This window comes from Aotus nancymaae, unplaced genomic scaffold (assembly GCF_030222135.1).
Source record: "Aotus nancymaae isolate 86718 unplaced genomic scaffold, 86718_ANA_hifiasm-v0.15.2.pri h1tg000059l, whole genome shotgun sequence".
NCBI classification, from domain to species: domain Eukaryota; kingdom Metazoa; phylum Chordata; class Mammalia; order Primates; family Aotidae; genus Aotus; species Aotus nancymaae.
Window position 1 is genome coordinate 60,947,657 of NW_026988473.1, and position 23,042 is coordinate 60,970,698.

The 23,042-nt window shown below is 55.9% G+C and overlaps 1 protein-coding gene across 2 annotated transcripts in view; it reads left to right on the forward strand.

Moving 5' to 3' along the window:
- CAPN5 (calpain 5) overlaps nucleotides 1–21,528 on the forward strand; it is a 55,676-nt gene extending 34,148 nt beyond the window's left edge. For both annotated transcript variants that reach the window (XM_021671815.2, XM_064365317.1), the window contains exons 4-13: nucleotides 7,973–8,181; nucleotides 9,574–9,766; nucleotides 10,812–11,005; nucleotides 11,645–11,722; nucleotides 13,533–13,728; nucleotides 14,416–14,538; nucleotides 15,980–16,176; nucleotides 17,193–17,308; nucleotides 17,833–17,969; nucleotides 18,988–21,528. In XM_021671815.2, coding sequence (XP_021527490.2) covers nucleotides 7,973–8,181; nucleotides 9,574–9,766; nucleotides 10,812–11,005; nucleotides 11,645–11,722; nucleotides 13,533–13,728; nucleotides 14,416–14,538; nucleotides 15,980–16,176; nucleotides 17,193–17,308; nucleotides 17,833–17,969; nucleotides 18,988–19,170 — 1,626 coding nt within the window. In that variant the 3' untranslated portion in view covers nucleotides 19,171–21,528. The remainder of the gene's footprint in view (nucleotides 1–7,972; nucleotides 8,182–9,573; nucleotides 9,767–10,811; nucleotides 11,006–11,644; nucleotides 11,723–13,532; nucleotides 13,729–14,415; nucleotides 14,539–15,979; nucleotides 16,177–17,192; nucleotides 17,309–17,832; nucleotides 17,970–18,987) is intronic.
- The last annotated feature ends 1,514 nt before the right edge of the window (nucleotides 21,529–23,042 follow it).

Genomic DNA, 23,042 nt, shown 5'->3' on the forward strand with positions numbered 1-23,042 from the left:
CGGGGGGGGCAGGGGGAGGGTGTGGGCAGTTACGATGTCTGATGGTCAGAAGCGGACTGCAGGCAGCAGTGGTGTGATGGCAGAATGCTAACCTCTGAGATCATTTGGTGCAATTCACTCACCAAACAGATGGGGAAACTGAGGCACAATTTTCATCAGATTCAGCTCTGGCTCCGAGAATCATTCCCCTTCACATTGCATAGGCCCAGAGAGCCCCCCTTTTTGGGGAGTGCCTGACCTGCACCTAACATCAGCCAGGTACAGCTAAGCCACTGTCCCCAGGACCCTAACTTAAGGCCAGCCCTGTGTTTTGTCCTCAGACAGTCAGGGATGTGCCCAAGACATTTCCCCTCATGAAGCAGAGCTGTCAAGGAACTTGGGGTCCTGGAAAAGATGCACTGAGGATGGGAGGGTCAGGGCTGCCTGCTGCGGCTGGGGCTGCTGGAGGCGTGCAGGCTGGAGCGGCATGCTGGAGCTGAGATTCTGTGGGTGGGAGAGTAGGAGAGTGGCTGTGGGCTGAGTGCTGGTCCTTTCTCACTCAGCTCTGGGGCCTGTTCCGGGACAGGCTTGAAGAAGTCCTGACTGACCATGCGGGGAGGCCAGGCCCGTGCGCAGTGGCCCTGCCCTTCCGCCTCTTTGCTTGAGCTCGCCCTGCAGCTCTGGGGACCTCTTAGTCCCGACCGCCCATCTCCCCAGCCCATCTGTTCCGGGGCATGAGTGCATCTGCTGTGCCCACCGCAGGTCCCCAATAAAGCCTGTGCCCTGGCCTCGGTGGTGTGCAGTCTCTCGCCATCAGCCCTGCTCCTCTTCAGAAGCCCTCCCAGCCCCAGGCACCCACTCCCTGGCCATTTCCCACAGCCCCCAGCCCCTGCCAGTTTTCAAGGAGGAGGCCTGGAATAATCAGGGCCTTCACTGAATCTCCTGAGGTCGCCCAGGAGCCACCCGCCCTGACCGTTTCTCTTGTAGCCCCGGAGCTGCCTCCGTGTGGGGCGTGTGAGAGCTGTGCTGAGGAGGTGCCATCTGGGCACTGCCGTCGAGGGGTTGGGGTAGGAAGGCACTGAACCGGGTGCCGTCTTGAGTCTCCCTGCCTTTCAGGGCCACTGGGCAGGAGGTGGGCGGAAGGGGAGGGTCTTGAGAGGTGGGGTGGGGCCAGGTCTGTGCCGGCCTTTAGTCTGGCCTCTGTCACGGATGTGCTGTGTATCCTCAGGTAGCTCCTAACCCCCTTGCAGCCTCAGACCTTCCAGAATGAACAGCCTCGTTCTGTGATGGCCCTTCCAGCTCCGCCCTCCGGGAATTATCAAAACCCATGCCGGGCTAGACTGACGTGGGCAAGATGTAGCCCCAGGGCCGCGTGACTTCAGCGCCTCACTTGATCCTTCCGCACAGCTCTGTTCCCTCAGCACCGTTCTCAGACTCACTCATTTTTGGACAGAGACAACTGAGATCCAGAGGAAGAGGCCTCCTGCACAGGTCACAGAGGGCATGGGCACAGGTGTGGGTGGGCCAGGCTCTGGGCCTGTGGGCCTTTGGCCCCATGACACTGGCCCTGGGATGTACCGGGGAGATGGGCCCCACCCACCTGAGGCTCGGGCTGAGCTGGTCCCTTCCTGGAGACCAAGTCAAGCCCTGCCTTGGGGGCTTCACTGGTGGTTTTGTTTGGGAGGGAGCCCTGCTTCAAAATCCCACCTTGCCACTTTTGGGTCTCACAGCCCCTTTCATCCTCCCCTCAGAGTAGGTGCTGCCCCCCCTGCACGGTTTCCCTTTTACACACCCCTCACAGCATTCGCAGAACCCTTCTCCAGCCCTGTACCCCACCCCCCATCTCTCAGGGCTCTCTGCTGCCCTGACACACCCTCCACAAGCTTGCCTTCCAGCCACTCTTGGAGGTGTCCAAGACAGAAGAATCCAGCCTCCCACCCTCAGGACAGCATCAGAGGCCTGGCTGTACTTCCAGAGGGCAGGGAATAACAAATGACCTATTTTCCCTAGAAACCATGAGAAACCACAGGGAAAGAGACCTATCTTTTCCAGAGCTCTGTGTCCAGAGAGAGAGCCAGTGCGGGGAGCAACCTAGCCCGTCCCACCCTGACAGCTGGATGGCCCTGGGTGACCTCTGAGCTTGTTCCTCGTCTGTGCGTTGGGGCCGGTGATGGCACATCCCTTGAGGCTGTTGTGAGGGTGAAATGGACGAATGTCCACTAAGTGCTCGAGCTTCCCGGAGTCCTCACACGGTCACTCTCCCTCCGAGTTTGCCCGTGGTTACTGCCCATCACCATAGACACACGGTCTCACCTCAGTTACCCCTCGGGTGAAGGTGCAGGAGAACCTGTGGAGAGCCAAAGCAAGTTGCCTGAGGCATCATCACAGGCCAGTGCCGATGGTGGCAGGTGTGGGGCGGAAGGGTGGGCAGGAGCTGGCCTGGCTCTGTGGTCCAAGAGAGCGACCATGGGGATGTGTGTCCTCCTCCGCCACCATCACCACCCCAGAGCAGGCCAGCTGAGGGCACCATTAGCCTTTACATTATGACTGAGAATCTGGAGGTCCGGGGGAGGGCGGCTGCCCCAAGGCTGGGGGTCTCTGCCCAGGTCTCAGCCGCCCCATGAGCAGGACTTGCTGTGGCCGCTCTGAGGTGTATCGACACCCTGGTCTCTGGTGGAGAGTAGCAGAGCTCTGCTCTTCCAAGAAGACAGGGGTGCTCACCACTTCCCTGGCCTCTTGCAGTCATGGCATCTGAAACTCAGGGAGTTTGAGAGTCTTGGAATCAGAAGCTGAGAGGTGAGGAATCTAATAGAACCAGGGACTCACTAGTTTTGAGGACTCACAAAGGCCCGTGGCTCACCTCACGAGCCTGGGTTACACAGGAAACCTCCCTGTAGCCCCCATTCCACAGCCCTGCTGGCGTGGCTCAGAAACGCTCTTCCCTGGCCCTCTGGGGTCCCAAACAGAAATGTAAAGAGCCCCTCCCTGTGCCCCGAGTCTGCACACACCTCCACACATGCACACCTTTGCAGGCAGGTCCTGCAGCTTCCCTCTCTGGGCTCCTGACCCCCACCTTCTCCTCTCTGTGTCACACAGCCGGTCAGAGCCCTGTCTGCCACTACCCTGGGAGGATTTGAGTGCAGCCGCATGGTCTAGGTGGGAGTCTCCAGGGAAAACCCAGGAGCCAGGGATGCTGTGGTGTACCCACAGGTGGGACCCTGAGCTTTCTGGGCCTGTTCTGCAGTGGGTGGCCATTAGTGAATCACATCCTAGGGGGTTATGAGGGAGGGTGCAGATCCCACCTGTCCTTACCTCTCTACCAGGTCCGCCCAAGTCAGAAAGCCTCATAAGCACCAAGGGGGTGGTGGGGAGCTTCTCCTTTCTCCTCTTGGGAAGAAGGTTGACCAGGACCTCTCAGCTCCCTCCCAGCCCTGAGGTTTTCAGATTGTTGTGTGAAGGCACACATGTGTACACCAACACAGATGACCCCTCATGTGTGCACAGCTCTCTACATTTTATGAAAGAGCTCCAAGGCTGTCTCCTTTAGTTTTCATAACAGTCCTGGAGGTAGTGTAGGTAGGTGAGGAGACTGAGACTCAGAGGTGGCCCAGTTGAAAGTGAAGTCAGTGGTTAGTAATGTGGTATTAAGTAGTGTGTACAGGTCACCAGCCTGTTAGGGCCACACCATGACCAGTGTCGGGGATTTTTCCTCCCAAGAAGACTCCAGCCAGCTTTGGAGCTGGGCCAGGCCCTGTGCTGGGTGCTGGAGATCTGGGGATGAGTCAGACTTGGCTCCTGTCCCCAAGGAGCTCCTCCCAGTGGGCAGGGAAAAGAGCCATGCTGGGGTGCCAGGAAGAGGGGCTGCCCAACTGTGCTGGGGATGGGGGTGGGGGGAGGGGCAGCTCGGCAGGAGGGCCCTGGAAGCTGCTGCTTAGCTAGCCTCTAAGAGACAAGGGAAGGAGGCAGAGGGAGCTGCAGAGGGAGCCACAGAGGTGACTTGAAGTGGTACGGGTGTTTGGTGGTCATGGTAGATGGGACCCAAAGGAGGGAGTGTTTGAGAGATGAGGCTGAGAGTGAGGACTGCCGAGCCAGGTGGCTGGTGTCCATGGTGATGGGGAATTTCTACTGTAGACAGCGAGAGGGTAGAGAGCACAGCCTGATGGACTCCTTGCACCCAGCCCTTCACTTCCATTCTTGGCAGCCCATGGCTAGTCGTATTTCCTCTACACTCCCCTGCACTTCCCCAGGCAGCACCTCATTTCATCTGTAAATATTTCTGGATGCATCTCTGAAAGATAAGGACTCAGAAAAAAAAAATCCGTAATACCAACATTCAACTGAATATTTTAAAAATAATCCCTTAATATAAAATATCCAGTAATTGTTCTGATTTCTAATGTGTACTATAAATATGCGTAGGTTTGACAGTTTGTTTGCATGAGATCCAAACAGAAGTCCATAATTGCAATTGGTTGATTGCTCTTCCACCTTTTATTTTTTCCTAGTAATTTATCTATCAAAGAAACTGGGCCGTTTGTCCTGTGGGGTTTCCCATGGTGTGGGTCTTGTGACTACGTCTTCATGGTGGCGTTTAACATGTTTCTGTCCCCTGCATTTCCTGTAACCTGGGAATTAGCTCTAGAGGTTTGAGCTCATGATTCAGCCTCCTGAGTGGCTGGGATTACAGGTATGCAACACCACACCCAGCTAATTTTTGTCTTCTTTTTTAGTAGAGATAGAGTTTTATCATGGTCAATTTAGGTTTAGGAACAATTTTTTTTTTTTTTTTGTCACAGCTGCATCATGGAAAATGTTGTGTACTTCATTCAGGGGGCACATCGTGGCTAGTTATCTTTCTTTTTTGTGAGGTTAGGAACCATCAGTGACCACTGCCTAAATTCGTTCATTCTTCAGTGGTTGTAAAATATCATCATTCCTTTCTATTTTAAAAAAATGAGTTAATTCCCTATCCTCCTCTGATAATTGTTTTTGTATCATTCTGATCTCATGAATTTGAACATATTGGATACGTTTTAATCCATTGACGTCATTGCCCTTATTGGTGCTCAAATTAGCCCATCTTTGGACAGCAGGAAACTCTCGAATCCTTTGACGTGGCCCCAGGAGTCTATGCTGGCTTCCTTGACTTCCAGCGTGGCGTGGGAGGTTTTTGGTGTGTGTGCACGGGTGAGCACACCTATTTGGACAATCTCCCTCCCGCTCAGCATCCTGGCCGACAGCAGAGCAGCTGAGGGGTGAGAAGGCTGGCCTGGGGCCCACCCCATGCCAAGTGCAGGGGCTGTGATGCAGGAGGGGAAATGGAGGCCCTCAGGGATTCCAGACTCTGGATCTTCAGGCCCTGGAGCCTCATTAGCAGTTCCTTGAGCCACAGAGGGCTCAGGGCCAAGCCTCAAGTTTTACTAATGATCCTCCTGAGGTCCCGGCAGCCTGTGAGGACCTGTCACTCTGTGCGCTTGGGCAGATCTTGCTTCTTCCCTGGACCTCAGCCCTTCCATCTGCTCAGTGGGAACGGTAACCCCCACCCTGTATGGAACTCCTCTTTTTTATGAGAAGAGAGTCTTGCTCTGTTGCCCAGCTCACTGCAACCTCCACCGCCCAGCTTCATGACTCAGTCTCCTGAGTGTCTGGGATTATAGGCATGCGCCACCACAACCAGCTAATTTTTGTATTCTTTTTTAGTAGAGACAGAGTTTTACCATGTCGGGCCAGGCTGGTATCGAATTCCTGGCCTCAAGTGATCCACCTGCCTTGGCCTCCCATGAGACCTGTTTTTGATGCAGCTCTCTGTCCTGAAAGCAAAGTGGGGAGGGAGCGCCAGGAGTCAGGGTGTTTTTACTTAGAAAGGGCACAGAGTTGACAGAATATGGGGGTGAGGAGGTCAGGGAAAGGAACAGCCCATGTTGAGCCTTTGCTGGATTCCAGACAGTGGGCCAGGCTGGAAGTCCTGGGTTTGAACCCTGCCTCCCTCACTGTGCCCACGGGCAACCTTCTGCCAGCCTGTTGTGAGGCTGCTACTATGAGCAGCCTGGCCCTGGCCCTGGCACCTAGCAGGGCTCCATTAGGGCAGTAGTACCTCTCGCTGCAGTTAGATTTTCATTTTCTTGGTCTCACGTGTCCCATTAGGGAGCATTTCCCTTTGCTAACATCCCTGTTGATGGTAAGAGATGTGCAAACAAAAGTGTCCTTAATGAGCGTGCAGTGGAAAGCAGCTTTTGGCTGAAGTCTACACTCAGGTGAGTGCCGGCCTCTTGGTGTACCTCTGGTTTCTCTGCCTAGGTGCCAGGGTGACCCCTATACCTGGAGTTGTTTTCTTCTAAAAGGAGCTACTTATGGTCCCAATCGGGCTCAGCTCTACTTGGTCCCATGCCCAGCAGGACTAGGGGTTATGCACCCTGACTTGACAGAGTAAGGGGTTTTCCCTTCTCTGCCCAGATAGCAGCTATTGTCATCATCTGCTTGGGGGATGCCCTGTGCCAGCTCTGCGGATGCTGCTGAGTAGGGTCCGGCACTCCCTTCTTGCACAGCCCCACGTGCACCCTGTGTAGCCTCAGCACGTTGCCTGGGCGCCTCTCTCTTTTCCCAGACTAGGAGCCTCCTGAGGGCAGGGACCATGTGATTCACCTGGTTGTCAGTGTCCAGCCTGGGACTGGGTGCAGAGTGGTCCATAGTGCCAAGGAGCTCATTGTTCAGAGGCAGACAGATCTGGGTTTGAATCCCAGCTTCAAATCAAGGTTGATCTGCCTCCAAAGCATGTGTGTATTTTCTAGCTGTGTGACCTTGGATGAGTTACATGCCCTCTCTAGGCTGCAGTATTGTCATCTGTCAAGGAGGGGTGGATAATAGTCATCTACTCAGAGGTTACTGTGAGAATTAAATGGAGATAATTCATGGTGGTCACAGGCATTTCCCAGGTGCTTCATAAGTAATAGAATCGATGCCTCAGTCAGTGTCCCAATCAATGTCTCTGAATTCATTCATTCAGTCAATGCATGTTTACTAAGCATACTCTTTGGGCCAGACCCTGGGCTAGGTGCTGGCTGCATAGCAGGAAACAATACCTATATGGCCCTGCCCCCAGAGAACTGACATTCCAGTGATAACATCAGACACTGAGCTCAAAGTCACACAGTTACTTAATTATAACTTGGTAAATGTAAGTATCTTAGATGAGAAATGCCAGGGGCCATGAGCCTGAGATAGGGGTCCTGGCCTAATCTGAATAGTCAGGGAGGGCTTCCTGGAGGAAGAGGATGGTCACTAAAGGACAAATGGAAGTCTACTGGGTGAAGAGAAGGAGGAAGAACCTGGAGAAGGGAGCAGGGAGCAGGGGTGGGGGCTGCCTGAGGGGAGGCAGAGAAATGAGGCTGGGGGAGTGCATTGAGAGTTTGGGTCTTAATCTCTAGGCAAGTGACAGGACCAGGTTGGTCTGTGTGGGGCCAGAGCAGTTGTAGCTGAGGTCAGTTACTGTGTCCCTGGGCGAGGAGATGGGGGATTGGGCCAAGGTGGTACCAGTGGGATGGAGAGGAGGAGATGGATTTCAGAAGGTTGGACACGCTTGGATCGGCCTGATTGGATGGAGGGAGGGAAAATGAAGCAGCCAGTGGGGCTGCCAGCCTTGGAGTGGCTGGATGGGTGGATGGTGGCGCTGGTCCCTAGGCAGGAGCTGGTGGTGGATGTAGACAGAAGTATTGGGAAGGTTGCAGCGGGCACAAGAAAGAGAGGGAAGCTCACACACTCTGAGAACAACACAGCTGGAAGGAGGCCAAGGGAGCCTCCAAGCCCTGCAGAGATGGGAACCTGAGCCCGGAGATGGGAGGATTCACTGGGTCTCCCATGGGCTTGTGGCAGAGTGGAAACCCGAACCCAGTATTCCTTTCCATTCTGATTTGCTGGAGGCATGCACACTTGTTTCCTCAGGAAGCCAGACATCCCCTCACTGTCCCCCCATCCTGTCCCCACTCCCCTCACCTAGGTTATCCCAGACTGGAAGGAGCAGGAATGGGACCCCGAAAAGCCCGACGCCTACACGGGCATCTTTCACTTCCGCTTCTGGCGCTTTGGGGAATGGGTGGACGTGGTCATCGACGACCGGCTGCCCACAGTCAACAACCAGCTCATCTACTGCCACTCCAACTCCCGCAATGAGTTCTGGTGCGCCCTGGTGGAGAAGGCCTATGCCAAGTAGGTGCCAGCAGCAGGCAGGTGGGTGGGAGGCCCGGGGTGTGGCACTGGAGGGGCTCCTCATGGTGTTCCACTAGCCAAGGCTTTAGGCACAGAGAGGAGAGGGGCTGGTGCAGGCACACAGCATGCTCAACCCCTAGGCCTGAGGGCATAGTCGGCTGAACCTGTGCTGGGTAGGGTGGAGGCCTGGGCCCCTTGTGGAGAGGAATGTTGGTTACTCCCATTTTAAGGAAAGAAGACTGAGGCCCAGGCAACATTCTGTAGGTTGCTGTGGGCAGAGCCAGCACTCACATTCTGGACCTTTCTCGAAGGTTCCTGCTGCCATGCCCTGCCTGGGGCCTTGGTTGGGGGTGTGGTAGCTGAGCTGGGGCTGGTTGTGCAGGTGGGCCACGTGCCCACCTTCCAGGCTCGCTAGGCCTCCCTCTCGTCCACCGTCCGTTCTGTCTTGGCCGACCCCTCCTTCTGCTCCATGCCTTCTGCTTCTGTGCCCTGATGGCCAGCACAGAGCCCAGCATAGAATGGGCATAAGCAGACGTTTGCCGAGCTGTGAAGAGCTCTGGGAGTGACCTGCCCAGGCCCTTGCAGGCCAGGGATGGGCCTAAGCTGGAGGGAGGAGGGGCGGTGGGGTCAGAGGCCAGCCTCGCCAGCTCTTGGGGAGCCACTCCCTGCTTCCTCTCTAGGCCCATTTGTCAATCTTGTTGGAAAAATGTGGGGAGGGGTCAGGGGAAGGAAGCAGAGAGACAGAGCAAGAGAAAGGGAGAGAGAGGAAAAGGAAAGACAAAAACTCCCAACTTCAAAGACAAACCCAAGAAAACACATGGGCAGGTTCCACTTTCAATCCTAAGAAAGGGAAGCCAGCCCCCTGGTGGCCACTGAGTCTCCACCACCCGGAGGCAGGCCCCTCTTCTGCACTCCAGAGGAGCCGACCCAGTGGCCTTGCTTGGTTTTTGTTTTTTTAAAAAACACAGTTTCATTGTGTAAAACATACAAAACACCATGCTTCTCATTTTAACCATGTGGAAACATGCAATTCGGTGGCATTTATTACAATCACAGCGCTGTGGGCATCACCACTCGCCATCCCCGGAATCTTCTTACCAGCAGGAGCTCTCCACCCATTAAACAGTAACTCCTCTCCTCCCTGCCCCTTGGCAGCACTTTTGAAAAGAGTTGCTTTATTTTGGACTGCTGATTTTTTAAGATTGAGCCGCTAAGGCTTAGGGGAGTTTAAGCCTTAAATCTTGGCCCAAGCGTTAAGAACTAGGTTCTAGCGTTGGCTCTGCTGTGGCCTGCTGTGTGACCGGAACAGGTTGTTTGACCCCTCCCTGTGAGGTGAGGGATGCAGGCTGGCTGGGGAGCTGAGCTGGGAAGTCTTTCCGCATTGCTTCCCAGGCTGGCAGGCTGTTACCAGGCCTTAGATGGAGGCAACACAGCAGACGCACTGGTGGACTTCACGGGTGGAGTTTCGGAGCCTATCGACCTGACTGAGGGTGACTTTGCCAACGATGAGACTAAGAGGAACCAGCTCTTTGAGCGCATGTTAAAGGTGCATAGCCGGGGTGGCCTCATCAGTGCCTCCATCAAGGTGAGAACACAGCAGGCCCCAGAGGCGGCCCCTCCCTTTCACCCTGGCTGATGGAGATGGGAGACAGCTGTGACATCCCATGCTCAGGTCAGCTCCTAACTATCCAGACCCTCAGCCTCACGGGCGAGGGGAGAGGTTGGAAGGTGTAACCGCCTGCCCAGACCCAACCCTCTAAGCTGTGAAAAGCCTTTCCCACATTGTTCAACCAAAACCTCTTTTCTGACCCTCTTGGGTTGTGGGTGTCTGTGCACCTGAGGGTGGTCCTGATTTCATTAATTGCTCATGTTTTGGGTGAGAAAGCCGAGACCCAGTTAAAGCAAAGCTTGAACTCAAGTTCAGCAGACCCTGTGGTGTGCTGGTAAACTGCCTCTGTAGCAAAGTAAAAAGCCCTGATTTGTAGCAATTGCCAGTTACTGTGGTGTAAATACTCCCACCACGGCTGTTTTCCAGCTACCCATGTTTAACAGCCAGCTATTAAGAATGTTCCTGGCCAGGCATGGTGGCTTACGCCTGTAATCCCAGTGCTTTGGGAAGCTGAGGCAGGTGGATCACTGGAGGTCGGGAGCTTGAGACTAACTTGACTAACATGGAGAAATCCTATCTACTAAAAATACAAAATTAGCTGGATGTGGTGGTGGCCGCCTGTAATCTCAGCTACTTGGGAGGCTGAGGCAGGAAAATCACTTGAACCCGGGAGGTAGAGGTTGTGGTGAGCCAAGATCACACCATTGCACTCTATCTAGCCTGGACAACAAGAACGAAACTCTGTCTTAAAAAGAAAAAATTCCTGAATATTTAACAATCAGCCAAGCGAGTGCACATTGGCCCCAGCATTGCCCTGGCCTGACCCACCGTAGACACCTTTCTCTACTGAGACTGCTGCGCTGTGGGGGTTTGTAAAGGTCTGTGAACACAGCGCTGCCCCATCCCTGCAATTCCTGTCCCTTCCTCTAGGTCCCATGTGGCCTCCTGGCCCTCCAGCACCTGAGTCCCTGGCCTGGGTTCCAGTGTGGCCATGCCTTTCTGAGCAACTGTCCTTCCACAGGCAGTGACAGCAGCTGACATGGAGGCCCGCCTGGCGTGCGGCCTGGTGAAGGGCCATGCGTACGCTGTCACTGATGTGCGCAAGGTGCGCCTGGGCCACGGCCTGCTGGCCTTCTTCAAATCAGAAAAGCTGGACATGATCCGCCTGCGCAACCCCTGGGGCGAGCGGGAGTGGAATGGACCCTGGAGTGACACGTGAGGCCTGGGGATGGGGGTGCAGGCACAGGGCATGAGGGCTTGGACAAGGACGGTGGGCTTCTTGGAGGAGGTGGCATTGGGGCTGGGCCTTGAAGGGGTCTGGGAGAGGATGACTCTAGGAAAGAAGGGAGAATTACTTTGGAGTGGGTGTATGGGGTGATGGATTGAGCACAAGAAAGGCCTGGGGTTGGGGGTGAGCTGACCCGTGGGGGGTGTAGAGACCAGCTTGGTGAGTGGGCGAGGGAGGGGAGCAGGGAGGGAGGCCACAGCCCTGAGAAATGGGGACCCCTCCGTGCTTGGCTCATGGCCCTGGTGAGACCAGAATGGGAGTGGAGCCCAGGTGCTAAGTGAAGGAGCCCTCTTCACTGGGGGTGGTGCCCCCCTTTCCCTGACTGCAGCTTCGCTTCCAGACCTCCTAGCCCCTGGCGTGGTGGCAGCCCACAGTCCCCTGTGGGAGGAGGCAGGCAGGGCTTCCTGGAGAGGGGCTGGGTATGGCCCCAGTACCCCTGGCCACACCGTGACGCTGGAGGCCTGGTGCTGGACTGCCCCTTGTGCCTCCTCGCCCTTGCCAGGGAGATCCTGGTGGGCCTGCCTCTTAGACAGCTCCCTCTCTCCTCCCTGGCCCTTGCACCCCAGCTCGGAGGAGTGGCAGAAAGTGAGCAAGAGTGAACGGGAGAAGATGGGTGTGACGGTGCAGGACGACGGTGAGTTCTGGTGAGTGTGTGTGTGCTCTGGGCAGCTGGGGTTGAGGGGGCTTCCTGCGGGCCTGGCAGGGAGCACCAGGTGGTGAGTCAGGAGCCAGGCCTCTGCTGCCTGCCTCATCATCAACCTGCTGTGTGGCCTGGGACAAGTCACACCATCTCAGAGCCTGCTTCCTCCTCTATAAAATTAGTTGGGCAGTAACAGGCCCTTTCATCCTCACAGTTCCCTCTGCCAAACTGAGGGGTCCTGGAGCCGCTGTGGCACCCAGACTGAGCCCTTGGCATGCAGGTCAGGGGGCTGTCTAAGAGGCGGGCCCACCAGGATCTCCCCAGCAAGGGTAAGAAGGCACGAGGGTCCATCCAGCACCAGCGGTGTGGTGTGGCCGGGAGCACTAGAATCATGCCCAGCCCAGCTACAGGAAACCCTTCCTGCAGCCTGCCTCCAGGAGCCCCCTGGCAGCCTGATTTCTGAGAGTAGGTAGCAGAGGCTCACAGAGGAGCTAGCTCCTAAGCAGAGACTTGAGGTACAGAGTAGCCCTTGGTGGGCAGGGAAGACCTGGCGCAGAGGTGAGGGGACACAGCTGGGTTTGAGAGGGGAGCTGAGAGGGTACATGGGTGAGCTGAGAAGATGACAGCAGCCCAGCTTCAAGAGCCCAGTAACTGGCTGGGTAAAGTGGCTCATGCTATAATCCTAACACTTTGGGAGGTTGAGGTGGAAGGATTGCTTCAGGCCAGGAGTTTGAAACCAGCTGGGCAGCATAATGAGGCACCATCTCTGCAAAAATGAAAAATTAGCTGGGTGTGATGCTGTATCCCTGTAGTCTCAGCTACTCGGGAGGCTGAGGTGTGAGGACTGCTTGAGCCCAGAAGGCTGAGGTTATAGTGAGCCATGATTGGTCACTGCACTCCATCCTGGGCAAAAGAGCAAGACCCTGTTTCAAAATCAGAAAGAAAAACCCCAGTAATAATAAGGGTTCATCCTGCATTCATTTGACCTGCATGAGTCCTGAATGTGGGCCGGGCTCAGTGTCACAGAACCTGATTGATAGGGAGACTCAGCCACTTCCTGGAGGGGTACAGGCATCCTGTGTATGCTGGATTGTGTGAGGGTGCCTAGGCAGACCAGGGGCAGATGGCAATGGTCCTGGCACCCCAGTGAGGAGCCCTTCTATAGGTGTCAGGTCAGCTGCTGCAGGAGGCCATCTAGGCCACTTTGCCAGTCTTGCTCAGGGGCAGCAGATAAAAACATGGAAGAACCCCTTGTCTTTAGAAAGGGTTTCTTCTGAAGGCCTTTCTCTTACATGTTCACACTTGATTCACTGCTCCCTGTCCCCACCAGCCCCCGGAGGCATTCACAGTGTGCAGTGACCGTAGCAACGCCCTGGCCACCACAGCACACTCACCATGGGGTTCCCACCGTCCGCTTATCCAGGCCACACAATAGCAATGGAAGATCATGGGTGAAAATGTGCTTTATAAACTGTAGAGGGCAGCAGACAGTAGTTATTAACACGATTCACCATAGTCTGCTGAAAGCTGCACTGCCTGCTTTGATTGCATTACCTGATTCCTTCACTAGCTCTGAGACGGGCACCTGCTGTTAGATTCAGCCCCATTTTACAGGTGAGGAAACAGGTCAAAAGAGAGGTTAAGGGTCCATGCAATGCTATGCCTGTGCCCTTGTATGGGCTTAGCTCCCCTCTCAAAGCCAGCTGTGTTCTCTCACCTCTGGGCCATATGGAGATATTAGGTGGGTGGGCAGGGGGCCAGGGGCCTGGGGCGGTGTGAGGGAGGTACCCTGCTCATCCCCTCCCCACATCCAGGATGACCTTCGAGGACGTGTGCCGGTACTTCACAGACATCATCAAGTGCCGGCTGATCAACACATCCTACCTGAGCATCCACAAGACGTGGGAGGAGGCCCGGCTGCATGGCGCCTGGATGCCGCATGAGGACCCCCGACAGAACCGCAGCGGCGGCTGCATCAACCACAAGGACACCTTCTTCCAGAACCCGCAGGTGGGCATTCTTAGGGACCCCTACCCTGTCCTTGCTGGGGGGTGCAGCTGCCTTGCCACTGTCCTGCCAGGGACTCCTGCATGACCTTGGGTAATCCCTGTGACTCCCTGGGCCTCAGCAAATCTGTTGGTACAGTGGTGGTTAGTTGGGTACATCGGTCCCATCTGGCGGTCATGAAGCTACCAGCCTCACAATCTAACCTGCAGGTGGTAAAAATGAGGACACTGTGGCTCTGAGGGACATAGGGGTGTCTTGTCCTGAGTTACAGGGACACTTAGAGGCTGAGCTCGGACTCAACCCCTTGTTTCCACAACAGCACAATTCTGTCCCTTCCTGGGGAACTTGGCTGGCCTGGGCTTCCCCATGGGGACCTCTCCCCGCAGCCTCCTCAGTCTGACCCATGGCGCCGCTTCCCCTCGTGCTTGGTGTGCTTCTGTTGAGCACCACCTGTGTGCCAGGCTCTGCGCAGAGCAGCCTTCATGGCACTGAGTTTCCCTGGCCTTCGTGCAGGGTAGACCTTGCAGGCACTAGTAGGCCCATCTCACAGCAGAGGGACCAAGGCGCAGAGGGGTGCTGTGACTGGTCCAGGCTCTGGAGTCCGAGCTTCCGGGAGCCAGCTGGCCCATCCCTGGCATGGTCTCATTGCATTGTCTCTCTCTCTCTCTCTCTCCTTGGCCACATCTGCAGTACATCTTCGATGTCAAGAAACCAGAAGATGAAGTCCTGATCTGCATCCAGCAGCGGCCAAAGCGGTCTACGCGCCGGGAGGGCAAGGGTGAGAACCTGGCCATTGGCTTTGACATCTACAAGGTGAGACCAGTTGGGCCCCTGATGTGGGTGGGGAGAGGGAGGGAGTTGGAGTTTGGGCTGCCCACGCCTGGGGAAGAACACTCTAGAACACCTTGGTCACTGGCCACAGTGGCCGCAGTGGCAGATGTTGTGAGGATGCTGTGACACGGACCCATTTGGAATATTCACAGAGGGCCCAGCCTGCTCAGCCTCATTTCTTTCTGCCTAAGACCCACAGGCCTAGGATGTTTGGTGGATGAGGAAGGGGAAGATTGCTGGTGGTTGGGGCCGGGCCTTGGGAGGTCCTGCGTATCTGCTGGGCCCTTGTGCTCTCCCTCAGGGCTCAGGGCCCTTTGCAGTCCCTCAGACTTCCTGCATTGGAGGGCTTGCTTGGTATCAGGAGGAAGTATCCTTGAGCACAGCCCGATGAGGTCACCCCTGGCCACACTCCCTGGCCTGGAACCTGAGGCCTTCCACGTGTTCTGATGCCTAGTGTGTGGTGACAGTCAGCATGGTGGGACCCCATGTGCCTGTCAGACCTGGGGAACTTAACGAAACCACAGGGACCTGCAGGGGCTGGGTCCATGCTGAGTCCTCAGTGTCTGATGTGCCTGGTCCCACCATGGCAGTCTGTTCACACCCTTGTGCTGGCATATTCATTGTGTGCTAGCATGTTGTAACATGTTGTGACTTTGGCATGGGATGATCTTCACTAGTGTGACCAGAACATATCGTGACGCTTGTTTCGGGGATAGTCAAGCAGGTCCTGGCAGCTGGTGATGTCATTTCATGGACATGTGCTGTGACCTTTGCAGATCCTGGTACTTGGTTTTGCTGTTAGAGTCAGAAACCCCACTGACACTGTTATCGGGGGGATTCCTATTGCCCTCTTTTTTTTTTTAAGAGACAGGGTCTTGCCCTGTCACCCTGGCTGGAGTGCAGTGGCAATATCATAGCTCATTACAGTCGCAAACTCCTGGACTCAAACAATCCTCCCACCTCAGTCTCCCTAGCTGCAAGGGAGACTTCAAGTGACCCTCCCACCTTGGCCTCCCAAAGCGCTGGGATTACAGGCATGAGCCACTGCGCCCAGCCTCCTTAAGTAGTTTTTACTGAGATATAATTCACACAGCATGCAATTCAGCCATTTAAAGTATACAATCTAATGACTTTTTGTGTGATCACAGAGTTGTGTAAGCAGCACCACAATCAACTGTAGAACATTTTCATCTCCCTTGAAAGAAACCTGCTCCCTTTAACCATCACCACCCACTCCCATTGACCTCCTCCCTTCAGCCCTGGGCAAACATGAATCCACCTCTGTCTCTGTAGATTTGCCTGTTCTAGACATTTCATATAAAGGGATTCGGTGGCCCCTTCCGTGGTGGTGAGGAGGAGATGGGGTAGGCCAGGGTGTTGCAGGGTGTGTCTCCACGTGCCCAGCCCCTCCTGCCTCCCGCAGGTGGAGGAAAACCGCCAGTACCGCATGCACAGCCTGCAGCACAAGGCCGCCAGCTCCATCTACATCAACTCACGCAGCGTCTTCCTGCGCACCGAGCAGCCCGAGGGCCGCTATGTCATCATCCCCACCACCTTCGAGCCAGGCCACACTGGCGAGTTCCTGCTCCGAGTCTTCACTGATGTGCCCTCCAACTGCCGGTACCTGGGGATGGGCCCGGGGCCAGCATGAGTGGGGGTGAGGTCCACACTGGGCCAACCAGGAACCTTCAGTTTCAGAGATGCTGTGTCTCTAGGCCTCCAGCCGCCCTGGGCTGATACCAGGGCCCGTCTCCTTCCCTTCTCTTCCCTTGTTCCCCTGTCCCAGCGTCCCTGGCCATGACTAGGAACAGTTTCTTATATGTGCACTGCACTCTACAGTTGACAAAGAAGCTTTCACTCATCTCATTTGATCTTCCTGCATCCCTGAGCAGGAGGCCTGACTCCTCCACTTTACCAGTGAGATTCAGGGATCAAAGTTAGAAGCGTTGTCCAAGGCCATGCAGCCAGTGGTGGAGTCAGGCCTTGGTTCCAGGGTTGGGTCTTGTCACCACAATTTCCTCTCGCGTGGGGGTGGCCCTGGGGTCCAGTGGACCGCTGAAGCCTTTTCTATCCCTGCTGGGGCACAGACCCTGTGCATCCTGTGCTGCCCTCCACTGTGATATACAGCCCAGGCTCAGTGTCCCCCAGGCAGGTGAGACGGGGCCCACATGCCAGACCCAGGAAGCAGTTTGTGGCACGTGGAGCCAGACAGCCAAGGGTCCTGCCGGCCCAGGCTCCCCCGCTTTCCAGCTGTTTGGGCAGGCCCTTCACCTGGGTGAGCCTGCTGCTTCCTCAGCTGTGAAATGGGCATCATCATAGCCACCCGTCTCCCAGGGCTTTGCGAGGATTAGGAATCACCCGTAACTCCCTCAGAGGGCTTGGTACACAGCAGGTGCTCAGCACGTTGCCTTTCCCCAAGGGAAGGATAGGGCACCCTTGATAGGGATAGAGAGAGTAGGAAGCCCCTAGGGCTTGGACAGCTGGGGACTGCCCGTGGGGATTTGCTCAGGACTAAATGAAATCAAGTTTGGGCTAAATACTGCTTTTCTTCCCTCCCCACTTCCTGAACCCCCTCTTCACCCCTGTCTTCCTGGCTCTTCTCCATCACTCCCCTCCTCCCTGCTGCTCCATATCAGGGAGCTGCGCCTGGACGAGCCCCCACATACCTGCTGGAGCTCTCTCTGTGGCTACCCCCAGCTGGTGACCCAGGTACATGTCCTGGGGGCTGCTGGCCTCAAGGACTCCACAACAGGTGAGCTCTCCCAGGGAAAGTCCCCCAGCCCTCCTGCCAGTTGCCCCATGGCCTCTCCCCACCAGCATGGATACGAGCCTCAGAGTTCTCCTGCTCTCAGAGGCACTGCAGGCCCGGCCATTTCTGGGGTAATGCCTGATGCCGGGCACATAGAGAGGAAAAGGTCTACCTTCTGCTCTCAGGAGGCTTCCTGCTGGGAGGAGCCCTCAGGGAAAGCTTCCTGGAGGGAGTGGCCTTTGTTCAGGCTGGGGAGGTATTAAGATACAAAGCCTGATGAAAGGGGATAAGGGAGAAGGGTGCTCTGGGCAGAGGGAGTAGTGTGGGTAAAGGTATGGAGGCCAGAGATGGCCAGTGTGCCCCTGCTGGCCATCCTGTCTCTGGAAATAAAGGGGCCCTGAGGTGGGTGAGGTTCCAGTCTCTCCATCTGAATAACCGAGCCCAGGTGGGCATCTCACCTGCAGATATCCGGCCCTGCTGCAGGCCCTGACCCCACCCTCACCCCATCTCTCACTCCCTCTCCCTAGGGGCTAACTCTTACGTGATCATCAAGTGTGAGGGGGAAAAAATCCGCTCGACTGTGCAGAAGAGCACGTCAACACCTGAGTACAATGTGAAAGGCATCTTCTACCGCAAGAAGCCGAGCCAGCCCATCACTGTCCAGGTGAGTCCCCCGGTCTGGAGGCACCTCCTAGGCTCCCAGCCTGAGGCTTCTCCACTAAGCCAGCTTGTGCCTCGGGCTAACACGTGGGACTTTGCTCAGAGGCGGAATAGCCTCTGACAGGGACCCAGGCATGCTGGGCTCTGGTTGTCTGTCTGTCCCTGATCCCTGGTGTGGCCTTGGGAGCTCTCTTGCCACTCCAAGGTCCCTCTGTAGGTGAGTTAATTGGATTAGCCGGTGTGGTCCTGAGACCCAGCAGGGTCAGTTTCCTGGCTGGGGACAGTGGTCATCTCTGCTGACCACTGAAATCAAGTTTGGGCTAAATATTCCCCCAAAACTGGGGGAACTATCCCTCCCATTCTCCCATGGGGGGCCCACCTGGAAAGTGGCACTGAGATGCCATGTGGTGGGGGTGGCTGTTTCCCAAGAACCTGGGCAGGGCATCAGAAAGCCAGTGTCCTCAGCATGGCTTCCTTCTCTCAGGCTGATGTGGCCTGGGGACGATGATTCTGAACTCAGTAGTAGGGTGCCCTCTGTCCCTCAGGCTCTGGTTAGCATCTCTCTCAGTGAGACAGCATCTATAAACAAACATTTGGGTCCCCCTGTGGGAGCCACTGTGGCTTATCCAAGTTTTCTTAACACTGGGTCCCACTGGATCAAATCACAGACCCGCAGGTCTCAGGGCTGAAGAGGCCCTTAGGGGCAGCTGATTCAACCCTCATATTAAAGATGGGGAAACTAGGGCAGTGGGTGTATCACTTGTCCAGGTTCACCCAAGATCAGTAGTGGAGCTAATAACAGATTTAACTGTATGCACGGAAAGGAGCTTAGCTAGATGAGGAGCCTGAGGCTCTGGAAGGGGCACCAGCTTGCCCACAGTTTGTGGGGAGGCAGACAGTCCAGGGCTCCTGCCCCTCAGCCAGGCTTGCACTTCAAGGCCCTGCCACCACCAGCAGCCCTCCATAGACTATATTCCTGGTCTGGGAGACAGCCCCTCCCACGATCCTCTGTCTCTTCCCAGGTCTGGAACCACCGAGTGCTAAAGGATGAGTTTCTGGGCCAAGTGCACCTAAAGGCTGACCCGGACAACCTCCAGCCCCTGCATACCCTCCACCTCCGGGACCGAAACAGCCGGCAGCCCAGCGACCTGCCAGGCACCGTGGCCGTGCACATCCTCAGCAGCACCTCCCTCATGGCTGTCTGACACTTGCCCACCTACCTGGCTCCAGCAGTTCCCACCACCATCTGCATGTCCCCACTGGGCCTGAGTCTAGCCTGGGAGCCAGGACACTGGGGTCCTTTTGCCACTCTTCCACTGACTTGCTGTGTGATCTTGGGAAGTCTCTGCCCCTCTCTCAGCCCCAGTGTCCTGAGAGCCCCAGACCATTCCCTTCTCGTGGAGGTGTTTCCTTGCCTGAGATTTAATATAGTCTTCCCCACCTCAACTGTCACCACTGCTAAGGGACTCTAGCCATTGAAAACATTGTGCTAAGGCCCTGCTGTCTGCCAAGGAGTGCCAAGAAGATGTCGCTTGTTTACACACAAACTGCCACATCCCCAAGCCCCGTTCTTGCCCCTTGAGTCCTAAGCCCAACCCAGCCTCCCAGACCTCACTTTCCCCATCAACAATACTGGGTTTTTCTCCCACCTTGAAAGGACTCGGCTCCTGCTCAGGCTGGAATTGGGAAAAATGCCAGTGACATTTGTTCATTCTCTAACCCAGCCACTCACCCATCCATTTCTTTACTCGGTGGAGATTTGCCAAATGAATAAATGACACCTTTGAGGCCGCAGGTGAAGTGGGGCCCTCCCCCGCCTCTGCCTTGGGCCTCGCCTCATCCTCAGGTCCTCTCAGAGGCAGATTCCCAGGGGAGCTGCAGCTGCCTGCTCATTCTTGCTCCTGATTCCATTCCCAGCCCCAGGGTTAAGGTCCCTGGAGGGGGTGGTGTCAGTGGGGGTGAGGAAGGGCGTCTTCCTGACTCCTCTGCCCAGTGCTGCAAGGAGCATGCCTGCGTTGGTGGGCCAGGGGGCAGGCAGGTGGAGGGGCTTTGGGGACCAGAGCGGGAGACATGCTCCCAGAGTTTCTCTGCTGTAAGACCTCAGCTTTTCCTGGAAGAAGGGACTCGGGTCTGTGGCGCCAGGCCCACTGGAGTCAGGCCACCCACTGGGCTTGGCAGGAGATAGGGAGCCCCATCACCTGGCCACAGCCCCCCACCAACATTCCCCCAAAATGCAGCCTAGGAGGCCACAATGCCCTCCTTTCTGCCCAGACCAAAATGTTCCTTTTAGTCCTCAATATTTTATATTCTTTTTCTTTTAAAAATCTCGATTTTAATTAGGGCTTTTAAAGGAAAATTGAAAGCTGAACCTCCATTTTTCTTCTTGGCTCCAGTTTTCCTGATCCTCTGATGTGACTTTGATTCCACTGATGTGGGAGCAGGCCTCCTTCTCACAGGAGGTCTGGAGGTGGACGCAGAGGATGTCTGTGCATGGGCGTTTTGCAGGCCGGCAGCTGTGCTCTTGGAGAACTCTTCTTGAGTGTTGGCGCTGTGACCCACCTGGGATCTCTTCTGTGCCCTTCTTGGGCTTCCAGACCAGGTGTAGCAAATGAAAAAGTGCAGTTAATTCAAGAACAGGAATTCCTGTGTCCTCACTGGGAATTCCTTTTGGGAACCTGACTTTTCGACTCCAGACCCTGCTGTGTGGTTCAGCGTTCTGACTGGAGGTGCTGGATTCTCTGACTTTGCCTCCTCACTCTGTGTCTGGCTTTGCTCCTGGACCTTGGCCCTAGGCCACACCAGGGGCCAGGAAATGAAAGACAAGGACAAGAGCATTCTTTCTGGAAAGCCGGGACTTCCCCTCAAGAACTTGGGCCTGGGGCCGGACTCTGTGCATGACCGGGAACAAGTCACTTAAACCTCCTGTGCCTCAATTTCCCCCTTCAACAAAGTGGGGCCAATGATTCTCATGTGTCAGCACTCTTACTACCAAGTGCTGAGTAAGGGCAAAATAATACCCCTTTCTCTATGTATCTCTGTATGTGCACACATTATATATACGTTCATGTAATCACCACTTCTTGATGTCTATTTCAAATCAAGGCTCCTGAGTAGGGAGTGGAGAAGTGAGCCAGCTTGAGCCTCAAGCTAACACAGGGGACTTTGCTCAGCCATGTCCCCTGGAATACAGGGGCACACCAAGACCAAGTGGCAGACCTGTGGGCTTCAGCCTTGGGGCCAGACCGTGCCTCCCACCCCCTGACAGAACGTGTCCTACAGTGCTTGCTTCCTGCCCCTTGAGGTGGGCCAGGCTGGCTCCTGGCTATGCAGGAATCTCTGGTCCCCAGGAGACCTTGGGGGCCAGGCAGGTAAGGGTCAGGGGAGGCCGGGGAGAGCAATTGCTTTCTTCACTGTAGGCACCCACAGGGCCTGAGAGTCCTCATTGCAGATGGGTGGGGCCTCCAGCCCACACCACCCAGACCTGGGCTTCCCTCTTCTCAGGACCCACCGTTAGGGGACAGGAAGCCTGTTCTATTCTCAGAATAAATCTTACCACAATTCCAGAAAGACTTCCCTGTGTCTCTCTGTCCCTCTGGGGGGAAGGGACAATGCAGGAATGCTTCACAGGCCTGGGCAACTGTCCTCTGGTCAGAGGGAAGGCCCCGCTGCCTGCCCGGTGCACCTGTGAGCTGAGATTGGGGGGGATCATTCAGTCATTCCTTCATTCAGCAGATCTGCATAGGGCTGACTTTGTGCCAAGGCCTGCCCCAGGCACCAGGGATGTGGGGAACCAGACCTAGCAGTCCCTGCTCTGGAACAGTCTATAAACGAGCAGGGGGAACAAAAAAATACTCTGGTCATGACACACTACACCATGTGCTACTGATGGGGCAGGGTGGGCCTGCTGGGTTAGAGACGGCTTACTCTCTGATAAGTCCATGAAGGGCTGGGAAGACGTGATGGGCTTTAGGGGCACGGGAAGTTGTGGGGGCGCCAGAGCAGAGGCTGCTGAGGGCAGACAGGCATCTCAGGCCAGGAAACTGGCGTGGCGGTGGGGAGAAGCAGGGTTGGGATGATTCTGAAGGCAGAGTGGATGACTCAAAAACTGGGCTTGGGGAACGGGGGGTGAGTGCAGTGTGAAGGCAAAGTGAACCGAGGTGCCTCGGTTGCTTCACGGGATTGAGAGGTGGGCATTGCAAATCATGTGATCTACTTAGCATAGTGCCTGGCTCACAGCATGGCTGAGCACAATGTAGCTGTCCTCCTAGTGTTTGGAGGCCACTTTGTCTCCCACAACCTGCCCACCTCTCCACCCTATCCCCACAGCTCACTGCACTGTGTCCCTGCTGCCAGCCATGTGCCATGGGCTCCCCTGTGCTCCCCCAGGATCTCATTTTCCCACCGTGTAGGGCTGACGCCACTGGCCCTGCCCAGCCTGGGAAGATGGAGATGGGGACTTGAAGAGTGGCCGGTACTAGGTTTCGGCAGCAGGTGTAAATCCCAGGTGGGGACTGTGTTCCAGGACCTTCTAGACTCCTGTTAGGCCCACCAGGCTAAGGGGCAGACAGCATCGTAGGGTCTTCCTGGGTAAGGGTCGTCGGGCCTGAGGGGACAAAGGCCCTAACAGAGGCTGCCTCCCGTCATGGTCACTTCCCAGTGGTGCTCAGCTCATCTGACGGAAGCAGCTGGGCAGTGGGGCCTGTGACCAGCAGGCGGCGCTGGTGAGCTATAGCGCCCCTTTGGGCCCCCATCCCACCTTCTGGGGGGCTTCCCTGAAGACACACCCCAGTTATGGGGGGCTAGGACCCAAAAGAAACATCCCTCTGCCACCCAGAGCAGCCCTGGAGAGGTGCATGATGGGGCTGCCAACAGGTGCGGGGCTGCCACGGGTGGGAAGGAGAAAGTGCCAGATCCCCATAGGGCCTCACGAGGTCACCATCCTTGCCGATGCTGATAACAAAGACGTGTGCTCCTCTTTGTTTGGTCCCCCCACCTCTTTAAATCACAGATTTCACTTCAGTTTGTATGTGTCGCTGTCACTTATGGGGTTGCTCCCAGTCAGCTGGTTTGGCAAAGT